We start from the raw sequence: 25,600 nt of genomic DNA on the forward strand, positions 1-25,600 counted from the left end.
AAGTTGTCAGCCAATTAAAAATGCTGATAGCTCTGAAGCTGAAATCTCACTCTCTCATATTTCTTTCTATATTGAGCAGGACAGTTAACGAAATCAAATCATTTGAGATAAGCTGTAGGCACATTACACAAATGTTTACTTTAGGGTTCTGCAATATATACAAAAGCCTTAACAATTTAGTTACCTACATAAATAAAAGATAAAAATAAAAGAGAACAGAACCTTGATTATCCCAGCTACTAATTCATGACTCTCAGTTATCACTATTATGTTTAGACTCCAGTCTTGGAAGGAACAAGGAGCTCTGCACAAACATAGCCCACCCACACAGAGATACTTGCAGGGCTCTACTCTATGGCATTCAGATTGAGATGAATGGCAAGGACAAAGTAACTACTGGAATTTTTATATTTTTCTAGTCGAGGGCACATCTTGGGTATTTAATAAACTTACCACATTGCGACAAGGTGCAAAAACATCACTGTATAAAATTGAGCATTCCTTTTTGGCATAAGGGAACTTGCTCTGATGTACCTCACATGGTCTTAGCGTTTCATTTGGGCTCTTGCACTTAAAAACAAGCAAAAACACCACAAACATTTTATATGAAGGTGTGTTACCATGGACTCAGTACACTTAAGTATCATATAATTTGATACCTGCATATTCAGAACACAAAAATAAAACTTAAATACTACCTTCTTTATCTTCCCCTTTTCCTGATTTGGTGTTATAATTGAAAACATCACACACAAAAAAAAGAATCTTTGTGTTTTGTTCTGAAGTACTAAAATGTTCCTGCTGTCTGCTCACTGCACAAAGACAAAATGTTTTCTTTGTGACACATAATAATCATTACCAGAGCAACCAACTGTAACATCACAAACAAATACACGGTCTAAATCCATCCCTGCTGGTTCTGCGCTGACTTTAAATGGAGTCACACTACAGATGGCTTTAGCCCTGTAAGTTCAAAAAAGAAGCAGCAGTAGGAAGAGAGCAATCCATAAAAAAAAGAATCAAAGATCATCATGATAACTCAAAAATTACAGAGCTATAACTCCCTCTCTCAAAATCTCTTTTCAAGAAGAACAACTAATATAACAAAATGACACTCAACCCAGAAAACACGAGTTCATCCAAAGCCATACTTTTGGTGCAGCACTGAAGCCCAGGAGTGGGTAGTAATGAATCTGTAGGCAGCATCGGGGTGTCCTGACACAGCATCAGCTGCGTGCAGTTACCCACCAGTGCTGACCTTCTGTGAGTATGTTTGGATGCTGTTGTTGAGGGACATGCTGTCACTCCCAGGAGGAAGAAACCCTGGAAGGATCCCACACTCCACAGTGTCAATACAAGCATGTTTGCCAGTAGCAGAGTTGGGATATAGTCATACAGCTATCAAATACTCCTTTACAATATTTAGATTTCGCATAAAAAGTGACCAGGAAACATCTCTATGAAGGCCAAAGGTCCTTTCTGAAAAAAATCTCTAATGTCTACTGTGGAGACAGACAAAGTGTCAAGTTCGGCTGAGTGCAGGCTGCCTGCAAGGCCAATATTGAACTCAGATCCTGAGTGCTTAGACAGCCACAGAGATCAGAAGATTACATGAGATTTTACAAATAGATACATAAGCACATATATATACACACACACACACATATATAGATATATATAGCCAGAAAATGGCAAGTGCAAATTAGGGCTGCAGATGTAAAGGTCACATCATCCTAGTAGTTATTGTGCTATGTAAACACTACACACCTTTTCAAAGCAGCCACACAAAAGTGATAAATTGGAAAAGAAGAATTCATATACTTCATGCAAAGTATTTACACTTCTCTTTAACTACCACCTTCTAGGTGAGCAGCATAACCACCAACACAACACATTTGCCTTGCTTGCTCATAATTTAAACGTTTTATGTACAGTAAAGGAGAGCCAATGGGAAACATTGAGGGAGAGAAGCCTCAAAATTTTTATTCCAAAGCAGAACAGATATAACATTCTTTCGTCAAGTGAGAGATTTTGGTTCAATTTCCTGCTGTGAGTCAAGAAGAGAACAGATTAAAATTGGTTCTCACAGACATCATAAGGGAGTGCTTTACAAATACTGACTTTTCAGGAGGTTCACATGGCTATAAAACCTTACATCTTCTCAGCACAAATTAATAAAATACCTGTTCTCCTGTGTTATAAAACACACTGTGGTTATCTACTCTCTACAGCTTCTTCCCTTCTCAGAAACCAAGTTTCCCTACTGGGTTGTGCCTGTTGTTGTTCTGAGTCTTTTCTACCTCACCACTTACCACCAGTACTTTGTCAGTTTGTTCTGTTTATAAACTGTAACTGAAAACACCACCAATGCTTTTTTAACTGTTCAGAATATTACTTTTTCCTAGATTTTTTTCAGCATTCAGATTCTATTTACTTTCATTATCCCAATGACTCCAACACCAGAGAAATTATTGTTTTTAAAATTGGGCTGAATCCAAAATATCAGAGGAAATATCTCTTTCTAGAAAACTGAAATCCAGATAGCTATGATAATTACCTTCTATATGGAAAAATACGTTCTTCCCTAAAGAGATTGATTGGTTTCATTTGAATTCAGTATATGTTTGCTATGACATAAGACATTAACATCACATGTATACACAAATTAAAATGTCCTCTTACCAATCACGAGTTTAGAAAATGCCTGTACATCACGTGCTTATAACATGTTCATTTATAAATTAAAGTTATCATGCTTTTTTTCTAAATTTTTACTGCATATGGCACTTACCTGTCCTAATACCCAGCTGTCTCCAAAGACCTGTGCATTTCTCACCTCCATGTTGTTTGATGTAGTCAGATCATTTGAAGTATATCTGTCAAAATTCCCACACAAACCTGCCAGTTTACCCTAAAAGAGAAGGACTGATTTAAGTTTTTTACTTATATTGATGGTCAATAATTGGCATGAATGACATACATGGAATAAAACATACTTAAACTGGTAAAGCTCAGTGCAACTCTGATTTGTACTTGGAAAATTTCTGACAACCTGCTATGTTTACAGTTCCATAAATAATTTTTAATAGAAATCTATGTTTTCCTTTCTTCCTGCTTTCCAGCACCTGTTTTTACTGTGTGCCTGTGAAAAGGGACTAGATTCTAGTCATATCTTTTTCTGAAAGCTTAGCAGTCCACCCAGTCCAAAAGTCAAAAGTTCAGGTGAATTACCATATGAATGTGAAGACTGAGTAGCTGTTGTAATTAAAACTTGCTGCCACTAATTTTAGCTCACAATATCAATAACATTTGTCCTCAGATTAATCTAATCTGTGCTATAAACATGCCATCTTCCACGTGGCTAGAAATGGAAACTTCTTCTTGATTGGCTTCAGCAGTTATGAAAACGTACAGTGAACTGGGCAACTCAAAGCTAATTCTCTCTTCCCACCCCCAAAAGTAACTTTTAGTCAGGACTATCACTGTGTATCTGCAAAGCTGCAACATGTGGAGCAATAAAGTAAGCATGTGTGTAGGAACAACCTCTTTGTGAGTCCAACCATTAAATCACATTCTCCATCTCTCCTTGCCTGAGAAATAAACAGCTGAACATTGTGATAAACAACTATATCACTGGGAAAGTTAGTTCGGAAGAGAAGACAATCACAGTTATTCAATAAGAGATCACATTAGCAACTCAGAGAGCTACCCAAAATCTCAGGGTTTTATTGTCTCACCTTCCATCGAGGTCCCACTTTAACATGCATCATTGTCTTCTTATCCCAAAGAATTGTAATGTCCTGTTCTGGAAAGTGTATCACAGTATAATATCCAGCCTTCCAAACCTGATAGTTAGATTTGTTTTCCTGTCCCCTTAAGGTCTTGTGACAGAAATGAATATTTGTTAAAATCTAATAAAGAAATTCTATCAAGATACAGAGTCAGTTAATAACAAAGTGTATACTGATCCATTATATAGCTGGATCAATAATATTACTATAAATTTCATTTAATACTTTAATATTTTGTCTTTTCAAGCATTGAAGTTTGATTTTGTACTTCTGTTTCCTTTTCAAAACCAAATGGAAAGAAACAAATAAATACTAATATGTTTCAACTGCTTGAGGCTTTTGAGCACTCTTCTTTGTAGGGCAAACAGAACTTGAAAAAAACAATAAAAAACAAGATTTTTCCTGGGACCTGCTGCTTTATCCAGGCCTAGGCACTTGTACTGTGTTAACTCAGACTGAGGAGTGCAACTCAAAATGGAAAGAAAATAACTAACCTGTTTCTCAGAAGGTTCACTAAAATAAATCTCAGTGTTTCCAACAGTAATGAAGACATTCTTCGAGCAAACAATATCATTGTCAAAGCACTTCTTGTTCTGAGCAATTATGGATATATTTGAGTTATCTGTGCTCTGCAATATGAAGAAGAATACATTTTACTTATTCAATTGCATTTAACTCCTGCAGATTTATTCCACACTTACCATCACAAAAAGATGGGTAACTTAGTATTTACACAACATTGGAATTAAATTTAAGAAAGCTACCAAACAAGGAAATGCAGTTTTAGATTCAAAGCTGAACCCACAACCAACTCAAACTTTGGAGTTCAATGCAAAGAGTCATTAGATTCTGCTGTGAGTCCTCTTTCAAAGAACTTCACAAACTCGGAGGATCAGTCTACCCTGAAAATAAGAGTCCAGTTTAGGCTTTTAAAATGTCCTCATATGTGGAATCTAATATTTACTGCACAGTTGTCAAAATTGAGACATGCTATAAAAAGAGCTTTATTTTTAAACCAAGGTACATGAGATCAAGCTGTTTTCATATTTTTAAAACCAAGAAGCCTACCATCTGTCAGTAGTAGATAGAACAACTTTTGTGTTACCACCCATCAAAATCCAGAAATCTATGAGTCATACACAATATTATTGGAGGGCACAAAGGTTTCTGCTGATATTTTTGTTTGTGATTTTTTCTTTAGATAGAAAAAACATTTAGAACATTTGGCTACTCTGTTGTCTTTTGATTTGCTGGTGTTTTAGTACCCCAAATTCAAATTTACTGCTTTCTCAATCCCACATCTGTTGGCTCTCAGATCTGTAAATTAATTTTGCATTCTAGGCACATAAAATCACTTTTGCAACTTGGCTGTTTATTCACCTTCATCCTCTGTATTTCTTCTGTACCCTGAGGAAAACACACATATACCTTGTAATTCACCATGCTAGGTTTGGTACTGGCACAAAGGAGACCAGTTGCATTTGTAGAGTTGACAACACCAGAACAAACAAAAATAAAGTTGAGTTATTCTTTTTTTTTTCTTATTTTAATTTGCCTTTCAATTCCTTTCTGTACCAATCCTTGCAAGACAACACAAAGCCATAACTATAGAAAATACTTGAATTAACTTCATAACATTAATATAAGCCAATAATGATGCTTCTGAATCTAGTTTCATTTTTGATCAAATTCATTCCTACAGTCATTATAAACCTGAGACATATAAAGTAAAAATCTTCGGGGTGACAAGCTATATATCTCACCCACTCAGTCATCCAGCTTTATGTGAGACACTTGAGTAGTGCTGCAAACAAAAAGATACTTAAGCATCTCTTCTTATTCCTACTTTCCTTTAAACACTCTCTCAGACTATGACTAGCTGAATCTCAGTACCAAATAGGTACAGTAGGCAAGATGGGAATGGTGGCAGTGATGTCTTTCAGCAGTTCTCCCATCCTGGGAATTCCTCTTGGCTCCCAGGACTGCTTTTGAAGAACTCCATTTGGCTACAAGGGGAGGGATGCCTTGCCTTGTTTTGTGCTCACAGCATCTCTCTCCAAAGCTTTGATGCCTTCCTTGGTTGGTATACCTCTCCCCTGGTCAGTATATCCCTGAAAGGAGCTGTGTACATACTCCTAACTACTCCTTGCCTGTATCACGTTTGTATCCTTGTTTGTTCTGTGTTCGTCAGAATTCAAGAATAAAAACCATATCAGCAATTTTTCCTCCCCAGTGAGAAACAGTGCACACAGATAATATGGGTACCACAGCAAGTAGCTTTTTTTTCCCTTAATCTCATAGTGAACAAACTGTTTAAAGAATACTTTCAATCTAAAAAAAAACCATCCCAACCCTAGATGATAGAAAACATAGAGGTATTTTTGTTGCCACACAGAGGAGGTGCTACAGCTTTGCCACCCTTAGTCTAGCATGGCCCACAAAACAACGGATACTACTACTTGGCATGGAAAACTCTCCACAGCAAGCGTGAGAGAATGTGATGAACATAAGGCATGGGAGATTGACTGCAAGCTTTATGTTACCCTAATGGAAAGATATAAGAAGCATGTGATATGTGTTAAAGTTAGCTTGGAAGACAACAGTGGAGGTAGGTTAAGATAGATAGCCACTAGCTTCTAGTGGTAAGGGGGTTTAGGAAATCATCTCTTTATGATTTAGCAGGAGAACTCGCTCTGAAAGTACTGAAAGCTTAAGGGTAAAGCAAAGTTAATCCAATCCATTATGTTATAAAGTTGGTTTAGGCTGCACTCAGAATAAAATTGGTTGTTACCTTTTTGGGAAATACAGTGTGTTTTAATTAAGCTAGGCTTGCTGCTGGAGTCGGTCCAGTAATTATTCCCCACCAAGTCAGATAACAGCCCAGAGCATTTTTTGATTTATTGGAGGTGATGTGGTAAATTAAAAAGGAGACAAACTCATTAGTTTGGTAGATAGGATGCAAGCTGATACATTCTGTGCTGGCCAAATGAAAGGCAGCAAGGAAGCTACCTCCCTGACATGAATGCGTTCAGAAAACCATTTTGCTCACAGTCTATGGGATTAGTTGATGCCTAGGACATTGTGGGCTGTTTTCATTGCAGAGTTCATTCCTCTTCAGTTAGCTTAGCCTCAGCAAAAAGGGACACTCTGAGTTAATAGGGAAGCAATGTCTTCACCATAAGAAAAGAGATGGAGGGCTTTATTTTAAATAAGGATAGTTAATTCAGGCTAATTATCCCACAGTAAAAATGCACCTTTTTTGGCAATAAAGACAAGTTCTTGGAGCAGTAGTGGGTAGCTGTATTAGCTATGATAATTGGAGCTGCTGCCTGTGCCTTCTGACAGTTTGGGCCAAACCCCTTCAGCTGAACAGCATCAACATACTCAAGTCAGAAGTTTTTTGTGTATGACTGGGATTTGAGCCAAGGGCAAAAGTTGAGTTATATTTCAAGTTAGCTCTGCAGTAGAGAGAAGCCTGGAGACAGAGAGTGTTTTGCTGACCAAAGCCAGAACAGCAAGTCCTGAAGACATGTGAAGTACTTCCTTACTTGTAGGACTGCGTGTTGGTGTTTAAATTACTAGAAATGATGCAGGATGGAAATGCAGAGAAATGATGATGATGATGATTCAGTAGAGTTATGAGTAAACCAGACATTTAAGAAAAAGAGGTTTGCATTAAATCCTGAGTTTTCCATGCTTTCTGTCTGTCTATTTAAGTCTTAGACCTAAACCCAAACATAAAACCACCATTACATATTAGGTATCTTTTGTGGCTCAGCTTTCACAGTAAGATTTGCTTTACATACATGCCTTTGCTATTCTCTCCACACACCTCAATGAAAATTTAAGTCCTTTCCCAGCCATACAGTACCAACCAAACTCAAAGCTGAATGATGCTTTCAATCATAGTCTTCAAATGATTCTGTGACTGCTATACGTGCAGTAGAGAAGAAATAAAGTGCAGTTGAAACTGCACATATTGCCAATGCATAAGAAAGATCAGAGGCTATTTAGATTAAAGCGAGCATCATCTTTTAATGTTTGTATAAGACAGTGAGGCTTTGGGCAAATCTCAACAGCACTTAGGGACTGTGAGAGTACAAATGATAATGATCAAGTTCCATCTCGCTAATCTGCACTAGATTCATATGGGTATGAAGACAGGCTTTTGTCACTGCCGCTGGAAGAGATGTCTGAGTAGACACAAGGAGCACATCTAATGAATAACAAGGTGGGGGTTTTTGTTGGTTTTCTTTTTTTTTTTCTTCACAGACTCTTTCCAAGGCAGTCACTCTTTACCTTTTTAGGTAAAATGCACCCAAGAGGGGATGTACTACAGTTCATCATGTGAAACCTACTTACGCTGACAGAAACTAGAAATAAAATGGTTTTCCCACTGCAAGAGTATCTTCCCACGTAAATTACCATACCCAGTCTGTTCCAACTTAATATCAGTTTCTTTGTGATAACACAGAGTTGCCAAGCAACAGCAAAGACAGAGTCACAGCTCTGGGCAGTCAGTCAAAAGCTCATTGTCAGTCCTGCTTCTCAGGACATTCTTTTTCTAGACTCTACTGAACTTTTTTTTTTCCATATTTCTTCCTAGCTGAAAAAGCAAAGCACTGCTTTCCCTTTTTTTGGGGGGGGGGAGTGGATATTTTTTGGTAGTGCTTGGGAATGCTAGGGTTTATTTTTGTTAGAAACTTTCTATTTCAATATCCTATTTGAAACTTTCTATTGCTATCAACCAATAACAACAGTGTGCTTGCATAGTCAAAACGCAGCCTGGGAGAAGACAATTTCAAAGTGGCTGTATTTATCATCTTTGAAAGTTTCATTAAAATCTCTCTAACTCTTCAGTGTAAGGAGTCATTCTTTTCCATTTTTAACACTCTGATTTCCTCTTTGGTTTTCTTTTTTGTTTGGTTTTGTTCCCTACAATATGCTAACTTGTAAACTGGGGTGGCCGTAAAAGCATCTAGTGTTGAACTGGGAAATGAGTAGAGGTTTTCCTTTTGTTTTAATGACTTTTTTAGAGGTTTTCATATACAGCCACACACATACACACAAAAATAGTCAAAAAACTCTAAAAATATTTTAGAAATACACAGTGGTTTAAAAAGCGAAACTTACTCTCTCCTTCCTACAAATTTTCAGAGAGACACCACTGGCTCTGGTCAGGCTTAACCTTTCAGGAAATTTGATGGAAATCCAGAATTAGTTGAGTGGTTGTATATTGGGCTCAGAGGTTCTTCTGAAGGAACTTAACATTTGAAACTATTACTTCTAGTGAGCTTGATCCTAGGAGAAGTAAAGAATCTTAACCCAGATTTAGTGAACATTTAGGCATAAATATTTAAGTGGTTTTGGAGAGCAGACAAGTGCCCTGGCACCTCACATGATCTTGCTCTGTTAGTTTCTTGTGCTGTTTTATGAGGGGATTGATTTTAGATAATCATCAGTGAAAACATTAATTGTGTAAAAAACATTCATTTCCTATTGGAAAGCCTCTTTCATTTAGCTGGTGTGATATTTTCTTCTGTACCCATTTCAAAATTATATACATGCATTCTGTGTAACTGTATTTCATCTCTGCTTTAGCATCCTGTACAAATTTGTATTGTCACTTTTCCCCATAGCTATTCAAATACTGGAGCAATATTTCTTGGAATCAGCAGATGGCACTGATACACACTGTCTGGGAAGAAATCCGTGAGAAAGTGAGAAAACATTACAAGAAAGATAGTAGGTGATACTTTAAGGAGAGAGGAAAAAAAATAGTAATGGCACTTATTTTTCTACTGATATTATGTACTTCTGTACAAGGATTTAAAAAACCCGCTACATTTAGGAACTAAGAATAAAAGAGCTAAATTACTCATGCACACATATATGAACACAAATTTTCTTTTCCTCAGCAACTTCTATGGAACTGCAGTTGATGTGATCATTTTAACTTAAAATATGGCAAAGAAACTTGCAATACACCCGTAAGAGATAACTCATTTCTAGCGTTGTAGCACAGTTGAGTAGAAATGGAGACCAAAATGACTGAGTAGATTCACTGCTGCAAATTCAAAGGGAATGAGATTATTCCAGCTACTGATTCATCCTCAACAACTTCCAGATGTCTGCTAATGCATCCAGGATAACTATTTCCTATTTCTTTAAAAGTGACTTCCCAAAATGACACACTTCAGGCAGAATAAACTCAACAGCTCTTGAGAAAGATGCATTACAAGTATCTGTGTGTATGCATACAAGCAATAGGAAAAAGAAATCATTATATCCTATTTTATTACACATAGATTTTTTTTAATAGACTTTAGGGTAACATAGAGTTGTGGGGTATTCTGAAGTTTTGTCAACAATATTTTGAAATGCTTTTTGTTTAAAATCTACTACTAATAGGGGGAAGTATATGACAGGGAAAATTTTACTTGATATACTTCAAAACCTTGTTCTAAGTCAATGTTTCTTAATTTTGAAAAAGTTGATTAATTAGAGACCACTGGAAAGATTTTGGTTTACATTTTTTTAGTATTTTAAGAATTATACCAAAGGTTTGAGAAAAGATCTTATAAAGCAGATTTTCTTTTGTTTCATTTACTTAGCTTTTCCTGCTTGGGTATCAGATTTGGCTTTTGCATTGGTCACATTACTGCAATCCCTTTCTAATTAAAAATGAGATATTCAGAAGATTAAGGATTTGGGAACATTCAAATACTTGTTTTCAAGTGACACACTCTGCAACACAAGCTATTCCGAATCACAGATCAGCAGCACAATTGGTAGTGTTTGTTAGTTTTAAACACCTAAACAGGTACTGATATGAGATATATTACTATGACTTACTAGTATTGTTTTATTAATAAGTGTATGATAAATGTCAATATTTTATTATTGATGACTGTAATGATAAATATAACATAACAAGGGGAAAAAAGGGCAAGACATGATGATGATAAATTTGCCTTTTCTGAGCTTCAGCAAAAGATGGCAGTATCTAGAAAGCTGGAACTTGGAAAAAGCTTTTATTTTTTAAAATGTAACAAATGTTAAATACGTTAACTTACACTGCTGAAGTTCAGAAGAAAAAGTACTCATATCCTGACCTAAACTAGAATAAATTTAATTCACAATTCTCACCAACAGCATCCAGAGTCAGAGATCATAAACTACTAAGCAGCATCTACAGGTGTCTAGCCTGAGCTTTCTCCCACTTCAAAGACAGCCAAAGGTTTTAATTTTACTGATGCCAACATACTGTACATATTCCTGTAACAGCAGCATGATCTTCTATCAGTAGAAGATGGGCATCAACAATCCACAAAGCTGTATCCACCAGAGGCCATTTAACTCAGTCGCACACTGAACAGACAGGTTGTAACATTTTAGAGTCGGTCTAGCCAAAGGGCTGTTAGATGCTGAACACAAGCCCAAAAGAAGAAATTCAAGGTGAAAAGGTCACTGTACTCAATCTGTGTGGTCGCTAAATGGCAAGGTCCTCCAAAAAAGGATCCAACTTCTGAGTCACACCATGCGCACTCTGCCTCCAAATTGCCATTCTCATGGCAAGAATTTTTTACCCAAGCCTTTCCTGGAAGCTCTCCATGCTAATCTGCACAAATTGAAAGAAAACTTTCCTTTGTTGGCGAATAGAAGTGATTCATTCACTGCATAATTTAATGGTCTGGAGAATCAGGTGGTGGAGATGGAAAGGCATGTAGAGGTAATTGAGTCTGAAATCATTGATCTGGAGCAAATGGAACCAGAACATAAATCCATTGCCAACTGTAATCAAATCTTTTGCTAACAGAAGGGGTAGAACAAATAGAAAAACAGGTATAAGCCAATGTTATCTGAGCATTGTGCTTCCCAGTTGAAGACAAGGATAGAAAGGGATGTCTCCCCCAGAGAGCTTGCTACTGACCCTTCCAGTATTTCCAGAGACTCAGAAAAAAAAGAAAGCATCCAGAAAGGCATCCTCTGAAATCATGGGACTGATGAAAAGCAAACTGTTGGTATTCTCTGCAACTAGAGCAGGCAAACTAGTGACAGTAAATAATACTTCCACTGAAATGTAGTCTCTTTTTTTGGACATAAATTTGCACAGAACTTGTCAAGAAACACATCATTATTTCTACACAGTTACTGTTGCTATAAATTATTTGACAAGTGTTTTAGGTGGACATATTTTGGCATGTCACTCATGAAGCTCTTTGCTGGAATGTGGCTTTGAGGATTAGATATGTTAATTAAGAAAATTAAAGCCATTCTGATTGGAACCCCATGTTACAGTTTTGTTCACTGAATAGATGACAATTGCATTTAGAGTCACGGTTCCAATTTAAAACATCTGTAATTTCAAATTCAACAATATTTACTTTCCCATTAAAATCTTCAGAGTCTATTAAAAGAAAACATTTGTCTTAACTATGAACAATCAGCCTCACCATGTTGGTTAACCATGAATCTGCAGCTTTAGTCCTCCCTAGGGTTTCTAACAGCAAATAGGCTACAAGAGAGACTTTGTAAAATTCTATTTTATTCTATAGTTTTGTCAGCTTCATGGATCTACAGACTGGCTACCCAGCATAAATCATGCTGAAAAAAGCTACACAAAAAATGACAGATATTTAACAAGGACAAAAGGGAAAAAAACTACTTCTGGCTCCTCAGATGTGGCAAATGAGTAACTGAAGACTTGTTGTTTTGTGTATGATTGCACCTGCTTACACTCAGTCATCATTTAACAAATATAACCATCGAACATTATCAGCATGTAACAGGTAAGATATTATGAGGGTATCAACCAACCCCTGTATTAAGCACTCTAATAACAGCATCAAGAACTAAGAGCTTGGAATTTGATCTAAGTTACAAAAGAACGGGGGTGAAGAAAACAGCTTCCTTGCTCTATTCCCCAGGGCAAACCAGGTAACTAACACTTGGGACTGCTCTTCAATAGTCATTTGGGAAACTGTAATAGTGGTTCACTAGAATATGCATGTTTTGTTAAATGAACTTCTGCCATAATAAATGGGTTCTCCTGTGGTATCTTCTGAGCCAAGAGTCCCACCTGCACTTCTAATTGGCATAACAGTTCAAGTGTTTGATTAAATGTGTAGTTGTTGGTTTCCCAGTTCTCCAACATACTAAATGTGATTAGTTTTGCTTTGAAGGAGCTCTCATATTTGCATCAAAGAGATTGAAAAGGTGACTTTAAAATGGCCAAACTCTCAATGACAGAGGAAAAAAAGTGAAAACATTTTTATCACATCCTTTAAACTTAGCGAAATGTGAATACTCGAGGATGAGGGCTTAGTTCTGCTGACTCCTATTTTTCAGGATACAGGAATAAAACAGTCATTATTTTCCTCAGCTTTAGAACCTCTTTGACATCCTACAAAAAGTAATGGATAGACTTCACTGGGTTGTTTATGGGGTTTTTTTTTAAGTTGATAAGCATTAAAACAAAGCTCCCTCTCCTTTGAGATTATTGTGACAGATAGACTATGACTCTAAGACTCTAAAGACTTGAAACTCTTGCTTGGAGACTCTTTCAAACCAGAGAAAGTATAATGCAGCTCCTCAGAAGTTGAAAGTCTAAGGGGCTCCAAGGGAAGGACTCTACAAGCCCCAATAAATGTACTGAACTGCAGAACTGAAAACCACTACAAAACTGGAAAAAGGCCCACATGTGTGATAGAAGACAGTAATTTCACTATAAAAGCAGAAGCCTATGGAACAGGCAAGGGGAAAAAATAGACTGCAAGTACAAATAACATGCAGCAAAAGTCTGCTCGAAAAATAACACCATTTTGTTAGAGAAAGTATATACCATCTTCAAACACTGAAGATAAGCAAGAATATGGAAGAAAGCAAGCTACTGAAATCTTTTTAATTAAGAAATTGGTTGGCTTATATTCAATGGTATGTAGACTAGTTAAAATGAAGTGTTTACTTGATTTACACTGATAAAATTCTGAAAATACTGAGGTTTTAAAGTGTTCAAAATAAATATTGATGTCTTCTCTGTGAATGTAATTTATCCATACAACGACTTTACTTCTGTGTGTGTAATGTAATTCCAAATTCCTTGGAAAAGGTTAAGTTTTCATTTCATGAGACATTACTGCCCTAATTTTCCTAATTGCTGCATTGAAACTAATCTTGATGAATTTTTGACCAATGGATAAATCTATTGAACTAGTTATAAAGGACTTTTTCATATACTTACTGTCACCTTAAACAAAAAGGCCTGACAGATGATACTGATGTTGAAAACAAAGTCTGAAGTTTCATAATTGGCTGAAAGTTGATATGTGATTTTTCTCCCATAAGAGCACAAGAGCTCCTTATTAAAACCATAGTAAAAGGTAAGGATGACTTCTTTGTTTGATCCAGTACAATACAGTGACAACTCAAAGAGTTGTTCAAACAGATCACGTTTAGGGAGGCTAACAGCCAAATCAAACAATGAGGGCTGGTAATGTGGATGGGAACAGTGCATTATCATGCCACTGGGACATGGGATTTAGATTATAATTCTTGCACTCACTTCTAAGTCTGGGAAGAACTAGTATGCCAACAAATTTTTTGTAGTTATAATTTACCTTATTGCACTGCTACAGCACCTTTGTTTACAGTATATAAGATACTAGAGACAAAGCATTCCACTTTTTACAGGAAAGAAGTTAGTATAAGGAAAAAGACAGTTATTACAGTGTTGTATATACAATATTATAACCACTTCAGTTTCAGGTGTTTGGTGAGCCTTACTGAAGGGAGACTCATTATATTGCTCTAACTAGTATTAAAATACGTCACTCACATGACCACAATATAGAGAAGGATGATTACGAAAAGACATTAATGGAAAGCTCTGTTCTAAGAACAACAACGTGTATTTCTAACAAGGATAGCCTCATCATGTTATCATGTCTGCATATATAAAGTAGGTTAACCATGTCAATATGTGGCACAATTGTTCTATATATACTGTGTAACTGTGTACACGCAAATAAAAGCATATGTGAATTTGGAGAACAGATGACACTTTAGATTATCACTCAATCTGCTTCTAGGAAGATATCAATTACATTTGTTTCACGTATTTTTCTCACATAAAATTCCATTCCTGAATAGCAGTAACTAATTTAGTGCCTATCTTCACAGCAGCAGAGTTATTTTTTTCTGTTCATTGAGTTGCATATTCCTCCATTTTATCACGCAGCATTTTCTGCCTTAGGATTTTCTAAACCTTTTGGTGGTTTGTTTTTGTTTCAGCTGTTCAGAGTTATTCTTCACCATCAGCATATTCCACCTCAATCCTCAAACCACCTTTTCAAAATTGTTTCTGAAGAACACTGAATACGAATCTTAGCATGGATCCTTGTCGGATGTCTTCATTTTTTAAAAAATGCCATTTATTCCTATCTTTTAACTTCTAACTTTTAATTTGTGTCTCAAACAATCTTCACTCTCATCCTACGAGAGACTAGTCTTTAAAAAATATTTCTTGAAATCTGTCTTCAAAAGATCTTTAAGCTAAAATCCACACAAATTGACCTGATCAACCTCATCCATATATTTTTTTTCCTTCACAGAATAACACAGAAGATTCAACATACATCAATTTCTACCAAAAAACAGAGTTCAATTCTTCCCCAACTGTCATTTCTCTTTATTAAACATTCTATTAATTTCCTTTATATGTAAATCAGACATATTGGTCTGTTTCTGCCAAATTCAGTCATGGAGTTCTTTTAAAATATTTGGTTATACTGTCATCTTCAGTTCGTCTGATTCCAGGATTCCATGTCACATAGTTCATCAGTTTTGTGTTTTAATTCCTTCAAAGCTCTTGGGCATCTGCCATTTGATCCCAGCCTGCGTTTGGTTTTTTTTTTTCTCTAAAACCTCTCCAAACATTTCACAGTCAAAAATGAGCCTACAGATATATCATTTGTTTCAGACATAATTATGCAGTGCCTAATTAGTAATAAACAATCCTTCAATATAGATCACAAAAGTTTTCCATATACTAAAGAGGGAAAAAAAGATGAACAGATTAGGGCATACTTTCTCTCATTAGCTACGTTTGTGGGGGAAAAGGTTTGAAAAGCCAAAAAAGTCAGAAAACTCTGAAAAGAAGATCTATGTAGGCAACATTTTCATCATTTGTGTCATCATGTTCACCTGAATAAAGGCCTGTTGGCAGTGTGCTGCATGCCTTAATTATGTGTCTGCCAACTTTATTCTTGAACTCCAAATGCTCCCCATGGTTTGTTTCCAGATAGGTACTTGCTTATACAGCAGAGTGGCAGATGCATTTGATTGTAAAACAAAATGTTCCAGTATCACACTAAAATTAGAAAAAGTAGCATAAATATTTCTTACACACCTCTCTGGCTGGATTGCATAAGAATTAAGAAATGACAACACACCTGTCCACCTCATCATACAGGCAAGATGATTTCACAGGTAAAGTAATCCCTACTTTTTGCATCTTAAAGGAGAAATATTTGTGCAAAGGAAATCTGGAACCAATCTATTTTATTTTACAGCTGTGGATACTGTACTAAAGCATACATGAAATAAACTATTTGCAGTAGTTCTTGTTGAGAAATCATGCTTTTTCTTGATGTTAGACAGTCAGAGTTGGCAGAAAATGAATTCTTCTAAACACATTACTGTAACTCAGAACACAGACTCTTAGCCCTAATAATAGTAACAACGATAATAAACAACAGTGGTCTTGGTAATTGAATATATTTCTAAATGTCAGTAATGGTATTTTTAAACAAAAAAGGCTAGCAATGTATTGTAAATGTGTGCTGTGAAGAACATTAGCATGTAGCTGCCAAACAATGTCAATGAAGGATTTCATTGTTGAATTATGAAATCATTGTGTTTGATATTATTATACACATACACTGCAGATCTGATGCAGATCACATTCAAGAAGTATTCCAAGTAGCCTCAGAGGTCATCATTAACCCCTGACAAGCAGACTTTATAGATAACTATTAAATAAATCTATAGTTGATACCTAGGTCTGAAACCATTTCTATATTGTTATTCTTCACTCACTGTGATGAAAGCATCTTTAAAGTAGAAAAGAAAACATTGGTTTATATTTTTCTCTAGACCACATAGGTACATTCTCAGATGGCTGAGCAGGAAATGGCACTTACAGATTCTCCTTTTTAGGCATGTCTATTCTGCACCTGTTTTCTTAATGTTTGTTTCTATAGATCATCTCCTGGTGTTTAAAATACTTTCCCTATCATGAAAAATTTCACTTGGACACAGGAAATGTATGAACAATCATCCTACCTTTAGCAGGTAAGCTTGGCAGTCACTGACATAGTCGTACTCCAAACCATCAAAGGTATAATAATGTCGATCTCCATAAATAGTGCATACAGCAGGACAGGGGTAACTAGTGCAATTGAATATCCCTTTCCGACAAACACTGTAAGGAAAATTAACAATCACTCTCTTCCCATAGCAGAGTAATTTTATTTTTATTTTCAAGAAAAAGCTTTCTTGGGTTCTTTATTTCAAGTCATGCAGAAATTAATGAAAGGAGTAAAACTCTCTGACTTTGAAACACAGAGCTATTCCATGGATTGCTTCTGAAGTTATTAGTGATGTCTTGGCAGAAAACTGTTGAGCGTTTGCCATCAGCACATATGGATAATAAAAATGCATAAGAAATGAATGTCAAATCTTAAAAAACATACAGCTTATGCAGATTATTTCCATCACTGACTCTAGTACAGATAAGACACCATGCCACAACGCACTCACTCATAAAACATCCATATTATATTTTGTGTCAAGAAATGTTGATAAAAGTCTGCACATATTCAATGCAAAAGGCTTTTCATTGCTACCTGTAAGATTTCAGGGCATCAGACAAGTATGGAAATTTTTATTTATTAGTTAAGAAATAAATGCTGATATTTTGCAGGATTAGTTTTCCTGTCAGCTATATTCAATGACTTACATGACTTTGTATGAAGGTAGTACTGACAGCCTCTAGTTTTGCTTGTGGAAACACCGAAGTTCAGCAGATTTGCCAATGAAGTTTTTGATTGATTAAAAGCTGCTATGCCAATCTTTTTTTTAATTACTATTAAATATAACCTGAGGATGGATATTTGTCTAGCAATTTATAATTGATGAAAAACTATTTTGCATCAATGTGAGTCAGGTAAAGGCTCCTTAAAAGAGATGTTAGGCACCAGTTCATTTTCCAAGTCTAACGCTTTTTCATTTCCTTTATTTTTATTACCCATCTTCTTCATATCCAGTTGCTTTGGTAACTGCTGATTTGTACCTCACATTGCAAACTGTCCAGTTCCCAAAGGAGCAGACTGTTTACCACTGTCATATATTTAATTTCTCTTTTTTCTCTTTGATTGACTTTCATGCTATTGTATTCCCCATAATGCTAAGTCTTGTGTTTCATTGATATATGATCTGATATATATACATATCTCTATATGATCTGATATATATAATGATATATCTGATATATGTGGAATCAAGCATTTGTTCTTGACTGCTTTTTAACTTTAATATCTTCTGCTTCCTTTTCAGACACAAAAGTCTGTCTATTCTTCCAAGTCTATTGGTAAGCCTAATAAAAGATAGATGCTGTAACTGTCTATAAATGAGAATATATAATTTTGATTTTCAATATACTCAACATATTTTCTGTATCAGTCTCACTTTGTGGCTAGACACAGGTGATCTGGAAGTATGCAAAAGGCAGGTCACTTACCAGGTGTAACATGGTGTAGCTATCACTTCTCCTGACAAAAACTCCCTGTCTTTCCAGGTGCATGGACAGCTGTCAGGAATATAACATTTCCCTTTATGCTCAGCCATCCTTCAAAAAATAATAATAGAAAAGAGTTATCAAGAGAAAGGCGTAAATTCACAAACAGATCAATACAACTGCATGTGTAGTCTACTGCCTACACCCTGCCAAGGGCAATTGGTTTTCCAGACAGCCAAGGACATTTGCTTAAGCAGCAAAAGCTGTCCAAGTCAAACAATCTCTGCTGTTCACAGCTGGAGACCACATAAAGCTCACAGCTGCATCTCTCCTGCTTCGAAAGGGGTACGTTGGTGTGAGGCAGCCGCTCACAGAGCGCAGGTAGCGCAGGTACTCCTCCTGGCAAACGGCAGAGGGCCTGTGTGTTGTGCACGCCGCTGAAGCTCGAGCCAGGCTGCCCTTCCCTCTCTGCTGCTCCCTCAGCACCTGATCTCAGCGAAGCAGCCACACTCATGTACCCGCTCCTCTGCACAGAGCAGGAAGCCTCCTGTTCCGAGCACAAGGCAGTGAACTGGGCTATGCCAGCCGGTGCAAAGATAGCAGGACAAAGATACATACTTCCCTGCCTACCCCGGGAAAGTGAGTACAACTTAACAGGGTTAAGACAAAAGAGCAGCATTTACTACAAAAAGCGGCAAATACAATTAGAGCATGAGTGACCCAGAGATGTGGTTAACCACTTTTTCCTGTCTCCTTATTTCCATCTGCTTTTTTTTGAAAAAAAAAGGGAAAACTACTGACACTTCCAATACTGCTCTTTAGTGGAGCAACTCCTGTAGTTGTCATTGCTTCACACAGTTGAGAGTACAGGTTGCCCAAAGAGTTTCTGGAGTCTCCTTCTCTGGAGATTCTCAGATCCACCTAGATGTGTTCCTCTGAAACCTGAACCAGGTGATCCTGCTCTAGCAGGAAAGTGGACTGGATGATCTCTAAAGGTCCCTCCCAACCTCTGTCATTCTGGGATTCTGAGATAGAGAGATGTGTTTTCAAAATATGATCCTGAGATAGTTTCTCTTGAAGTTAAAAGAAATACACAGATTAGAGTTTTCTTCTTCTTAATGCTGGTTCATTAAAGATTAATTGGTTTTAAGTAAAGCTGTCAAGTGTTCAGCAAAAGACAGCACTAAAACTGGATGGCTTGGGAAGAGTTTAGAGTATCTTGTTTAGAGTATCTGTCAGTGGGAGTTAAATATCTGCCAAGAATGGCATAGGTATTGCTGACACTACCTAAGGCCAGGAGAATAACTTAGCCTCATGAAATCTCTTTCTGTGCTACTCTTCTGTACTTCTGAAATTCACCTATCATCTTGTATCTCCAGGTGAGTATTAGGTGACTTTCAGTGTATCTTTGAGACCCAAATTTGTTGTCATTCTCAGCTCATTTTATCATGAAATTTTGAGCTATTTTATTCCATTTTTGTAGCATACCAGAGTCTTTCCATGTTTCTTATTTGTTACCTCTCTGACCACTGACTAAGCTGTTGTGAAAGAATTTTGATAGTAGAAAATGTAAAATATTTTTACTTTAAGAGGACTATTTTTTGCATACCAGAGTCTATCCTGTCATGGGCTTTCCAAAGGAAAGGGTTTTAGTAACACACACAAGCTGATTTATTTTGTGAGCACCTAAAATACCTGGGATGTGAAAATAAGGAGCCAGACTCTAGGAGAATTCAAGATCCCACCCCAAAAGTTTATATCGTTGAGTTAATAACTAGTGATAAAAATAAGGTGATAAAGAAGAAACAAAGTACAACAGCATCTTAAGAGAATAAGAAAATAAGAAAACTTCTCATAACAAGATTTTCGTTACTTGTCCATGTAGATTTCATATCACAAGGTATCTGTTTAACATTTTGTATAAAAAAGAGTGCTTCTAAATCTGGCCTGTTTCAAGTTAAAAGCTATATTCAGTTTTTGGAAACATGAGCCTGAAAGGCATAATGGCTCCAGAAATACCATTTAACACCAATGATGGTACTAATTGCCAAAAATGTTACGTATTTGCTTTTCTATCTAATAGGAAAACAGTCTTTATTCTCTTACTGAAAATAATTCCTGTTTCTTTACTCCGTTATTTGACAGAAAATTGGGATTTGTCTTATCTGTAGCTCTATTACAGTTTATAATTCAGAAAACAATTAATGTATTCAATTTGAAGTGGCATAATACTACTTTATCATGAGAGCAAGGCTTTAGCTCTGTTTTTTAACTTATATTTTAATAATTTCAAATTTTCTAAATGAACTTTCATGACCATGCTGCTAGTTTAAATTCATGAAAATATCATGGCTGTGTGTCAGTAAAAAATTACTAGATTTTATATGCTATCTTGTACAGATTCATGTATTTTTGTGTTAAAAATAGTTGTTCATTTTCCAGCATTAATGGTCTTGAAAGTTAACTCCTCAGATGAGACAGTGGTTGTAGAGAATACCAGGCAAGAACAACTAGTGAAATCTTAAATAGCTATGCCTGAAATTTGTCTTTCACCAGTGGTTAATCATCCGTGAACATCATAAGTTGCTCCAAGGGAAATTCTGGCAGTTTCATTACACTCTGATTTGTGAACAACTGCTCCACTGTCAGAGGACCATTGGCCACACATACTGTTAAGTAAAATCAAATCTTAAGAAAAAGCAAGGAGCACTCCACCTGAGGTCAAATTGCATCAATTTGCACAGCATATTTTACTTTTCAGATACAAAAGTGCAGACAGTAGGTATCAGGGGAGAGAGTGGAAACAGATGGAGGGAGTGGTGGTTGATCCTGACAGGAACTAACTTAACAACAAATGCTTTGATTTGACCCCTATAGACTGTTTCTGGTTACTAAATCCAAATGCGTGAGCTGAGAAAACAAAAGCTTTTGAAGAATTCAGAAAGAGAGAATGAAGGGGAAGAGGACAGGACCTGGCCCACACTCCCCTACTCTCTGCCCCAGGTGAAGCATCAATATTGTAAGCCTAAGTAGAAGGCTAGGTGAGAAAATTACTTGGGCAGTAAGCATGAACACAGATTGTTTACATTATGATTTTTGTCCTGTTTACTACTACACAGAAATAAACTATATTGTGCAAGTGGTGGGAGTCTTCTCTGTCCAGAGAGTTCCAAATACCAGCCAGTTGGACTGGTAGCAGGCTGAGTATCTCATGGCATAGTGGAATCATGGTCTCAGAATGGAGAAACTGTGAGACTCAACTGAGGAAACAATAGAGCATGGAGCCTCCTAGCAGCAGGCAGGAGGAGAAAAGATGTGTCACAGACAAAAGAACGAGCTGGCCTTTTAACTGTGACTGTATATCTGCAAACAATAGCTTCAAAATTAGATGTGTGATACCACTAGAATTTGAAAAGCAAAAAAACATGCGCAGAGTTAAACTGTGAAAAATATGTGTAAGGCTTGTGCTCCAGGTTGTTCTGCCAAAGCTTACCCAGGGGGGCAAATGCAGCCACTTGCACAGGGTGGTGAGGGGACACAGGAGAAGTTCATGGCAAGGTTCGCACAAGAGATCCCACAATTCACACCAGCTGCTGGCAATCCAGGCACAGGAGATCTGCAGTCATAGTAGATTTTTCCTTCAGGGCATGTGTGAACTTCAAATGCAAAATGAAGGTTAAATGAGATGACCTGAAGGTTACATTAAAGGTTTTGTATTTGTTTTTGTACACAATCTATTTTAGTGCACAATTAGCCTACATTACAGTACACATAAAAGTCTGTATCCTCATTTGTGTTGGAGATATCCAGTCAAGATCTGTTTTAATGTAAAAAATCCAAAAAACAACAACCAAAACCAACAAACAAACAACAATGCAAAACTTAAGTATCCAGATCTACACACTCTGGATCTGATACACAGACCTTTCTTAAATATGGAATAATCATGCCTTAAGTAGACAGAATCTTTAGAAGTAGCATAATTTCCAGTGTACTGAAATCCCTTCTAAATTAATTAGCAATTCATTAGAGTTTACTTGCTAGGAATCAAGATCTTAAGTCTTCCTAGACATAGATAGTGAAGCTAATCTTAGGAATTCCCATGAGAACATACTGACCTACACATCACATGTAATTACTTTTTTTTCACATTGACTTAGATGTTCAATTTGTGCTACAGAAAAAGAAAAAGGAATAATCCAAGACATAACATGATGCTAAATATTTACTAATGACAATACATACGAGGAGAAAAACAAATAACTATTCAATGTCAGAAACTATCTTTGTGCAACTCTAATATGATACAAGATTGTAAGTTACCTGTATTTTCTGTAGTGGCTTCAATACATTTGACAGTTCCATTCAAGCACTGACTGGAAAAGAAAAGAAAGCCCATCTTTATTTGAAGGGAAAATATTTTATAGTCACCATGTTACCAAAAAAATAAAGCCCCAAAAAACTCCACAACATAACCCATTTCAACAATGAAGGATTAAAGTCTGAAAGCATGAGTTCTGAGCAACATTTTTTTGGTGTTTTGCAGTCACTGATCCGTAATGACAGCCCAGACTCTGCAGGATTTTTAACGACTCATTAATTGCCTAACTTGCAGTGAAATTAAAAAAGAAGTTGTGTATCTCAACCTCTGTGGTTGAGGTATTTCAGGATGCTGCCACACAGCCTTGGTGAATATGGAAGGATACAGTATGTAAATTTCCTTTTGCACAGACATTATGATTCACAGTTTCATTCTTTTTATGATTAGATACAGAACTGAAGAAAACCATATTTGATAATAAACCTAGTCCTATTTTTTTCCCTTTCCTTAAAAAAACCTGTGAAAAAACCCAAAGCATTCCAGAGACATAGCAAAGGCAGAAAAATGAAGCTGCCACTCGCACCTCTTGAACTGCATGATTATCAAGCTTCAATTATAACAGCTGTAACAAGTAAAATCTCAACAAGGACCAACCTTGACACTCGAGTCACAGACACGTTTTTAAATCATCAGGCTGAGAGCATTTCTTGTAAAATGGCCGAGTTTGGCCAGGAAACCTGGGAGATTTCCCCACTTGTTTCAATGAGGTCATGATTCCATCATAAATTCATAATACAAAATGACACAAATATAGCTGCCCACAAGTCTTTATTTGAAACACTTTCCAAAGTAGAATCACACTGTTTACTCCTCATGAGGTTCAACAAGGACAAGTGCAGAGTCCTGCACCTTGGGAGGTACAACCCCATGCACTCTTACAAGGTGGGGTTGACCTGCTGGAGAGAAGCTCTGCAGAGAGAGACCTGGGAGTGCTGGTTGATAACAAACTAACCACGAGTCAGCAATGTGTCCTTGTGGCCAAGAAGGCCAATGGCATCCTGGGATGCATCAAGAAGAGTGTGGCCAGAAGGTCTTGGGAGGTTCTGTTTCCCCTCTACTCTGCCCTGGTGAGTCCTCCTCTGGAGTAACGTGTCCAGTTCTGGGTTCCCCAGTTCAAGATGGACAGGGAAATTCTGGAGAGAGTCCAACTCAGGGCCACTAAGATGATCAGGGGATTGGTGCATCTTTATTATGAGGAAAGGCTGAAGGAACTGGGGCTGTTTGGTCTAGATAAGAGGAAACTGTAGGGGGAATTTCATTAGTATTTACAAATATGTAAATGGTGGATGTCAGGAGTTTGAGGTATACTTTTGTATCCAGTGACAGGACAAGGGGTGATGGAAAGAAGTTGACACAAAAAGTTCCATAAACATAAGGAAAAACTATTTTCTCTGAGGATGAGGGAGCCCTGGAACAGGCTGCCCAGGCAAGTTCTGGAATCTCCTTCACTGGAGGTCTTCAAAACCCAGCCTGGATGTGTTCCTGTGTGACTTGATCTAGGTGAACCTGCTTTAGCAGGGGAATTGGACTAGATGATCTCTAAAGGTCCCTTCCAACCCTTACCATTCTGTGATTCTGTGTGATTCTGTGATACTGCTACCATAACACCCCCATGTCTAAGAACAGAACTGCAGCCTCTATGTATGTATTTTGGGATTCTCTTTAGTCCCTATCTTAGAAAATTTTCCAGATGTTCTATTGTTAAAATAAGCAGGCACGTAATCCCAATTACATTAGGCTCCCATTTACTAGATATGTAACAAAAATAAGATCTTCATACAACAGACGTTTGTTACATGTGAAAAAATTCTCCAGGTTGTTGAGTAGCATCCAAACTATTACACATGAAAGATAAAACTCTTGGTGCTCAAACCTACCAGGAGCCTGTTGGTGTAGCGAGGATTTCTCCAGGCTGGAGGGCTTTGCCCTTGTAACGACAATGACAAGCAGATCTGTTAAAAGAATATTTATGCATGTTGGTACAAAAGTAAGATCAAATGGGATTCAAGGGCTATCAGTTTATCAAGCTTTATAATTCACTACCTCAGTCTTTATTTTTACAATATACTTTTAAAGGCAAAAACTGAAGGATGATGCTATGGTTGTATTAAAGTCAGTGGCAAAAAAGTCAGGCTTTTCCTCAGTCTCCATATTATTTTTTAGCTGTTTCTGTGCATTAGTCTTATAGAAAGATTTTTTTTCCCAGTTATGAGAGTAATAGTATGGCAACATGTAGTCTCCATTCAAATCACTGTCAAAATCATGGGACAGAGGAATTCTCAAAATCCATTAACTGTCTGCGATAGAGCCAGATGGGACAGAAATATCAACAGAATTCCCTAGAAGCCACGCAAAACTATGTGAATACTAAGTTACTTCATACCCTTTAATAGTTTGAAATGCTCTTTATCCCTACAGGATGAACCTTACAGATCTTTCAAAAAATATTTCAATAGACAGTAATAAATCTGTATAATCTCAAAAGTTATAAATACTCATTCCAATTTTTAATTCAGTACCCAAACTCAATAACTCCCCAAGGGTGCTAAGATGTAAAATTTTGGTACACAATGTACTAAACCTATTTCCTTTCATTGATCATTTCCTTCTGTTTAACTGAAGGGGTTTGCA

The 25,600-nt window shown here is 36.8% G+C and overlaps 1 protein-coding gene across 1 annotated transcript in view; it reads right to left on the reverse strand.

Annotated features, from left to right (window-relative positions):
- Nucleotides 1–25,600, reverse strand: part of OTOGL (otogelin like) — a 97,197-nt gene that overhangs the window by 41,882 nt on the left and 29,715 nt on the right. The window contains exons 22-30 of the mRNA XM_062016903.1: nt 24,847–24,921; nt 22,912–22,964; nt 22,082–22,244; nt 18,592–18,699; nt 17,136–17,274; nt 4,286–4,420; nt 3,738–3,881; nt 2,792–2,911; nt 454–570 (exon numbers count right to left, since the gene is read on the reverse strand). Of these exons, the coding sequence (XP_061872887.1) occupies nt 454–570; nt 2,792–2,911; nt 3,738–3,881; nt 4,286–4,420; nt 17,136–17,274; nt 18,592–18,699; nt 22,082–22,244; nt 22,912–22,964; nt 24,847–24,921 (1,054 nt within the window). The remainder of the gene's footprint in view (nt 1–453; nt 571–2,791; nt 2,912–3,737; nt 3,882–4,285; nt 4,421–17,135; nt 17,275–18,591; nt 18,700–22,081; nt 22,245–22,911; nt 22,965–24,846; nt 24,922–25,600) is intronic.

The sequence above is a fragment of the Colius striatus genome, chromosome 1 (genome assembly GCF_028858725.1).
Source record: "Colius striatus isolate bColStr4 chromosome 1, bColStr4.1.hap1, whole genome shotgun sequence".
Classification (NCBI taxonomy): Eukaryota; Metazoa; Chordata; class Aves; order Coliiformes; family Coliidae; genus Colius; species Colius striatus.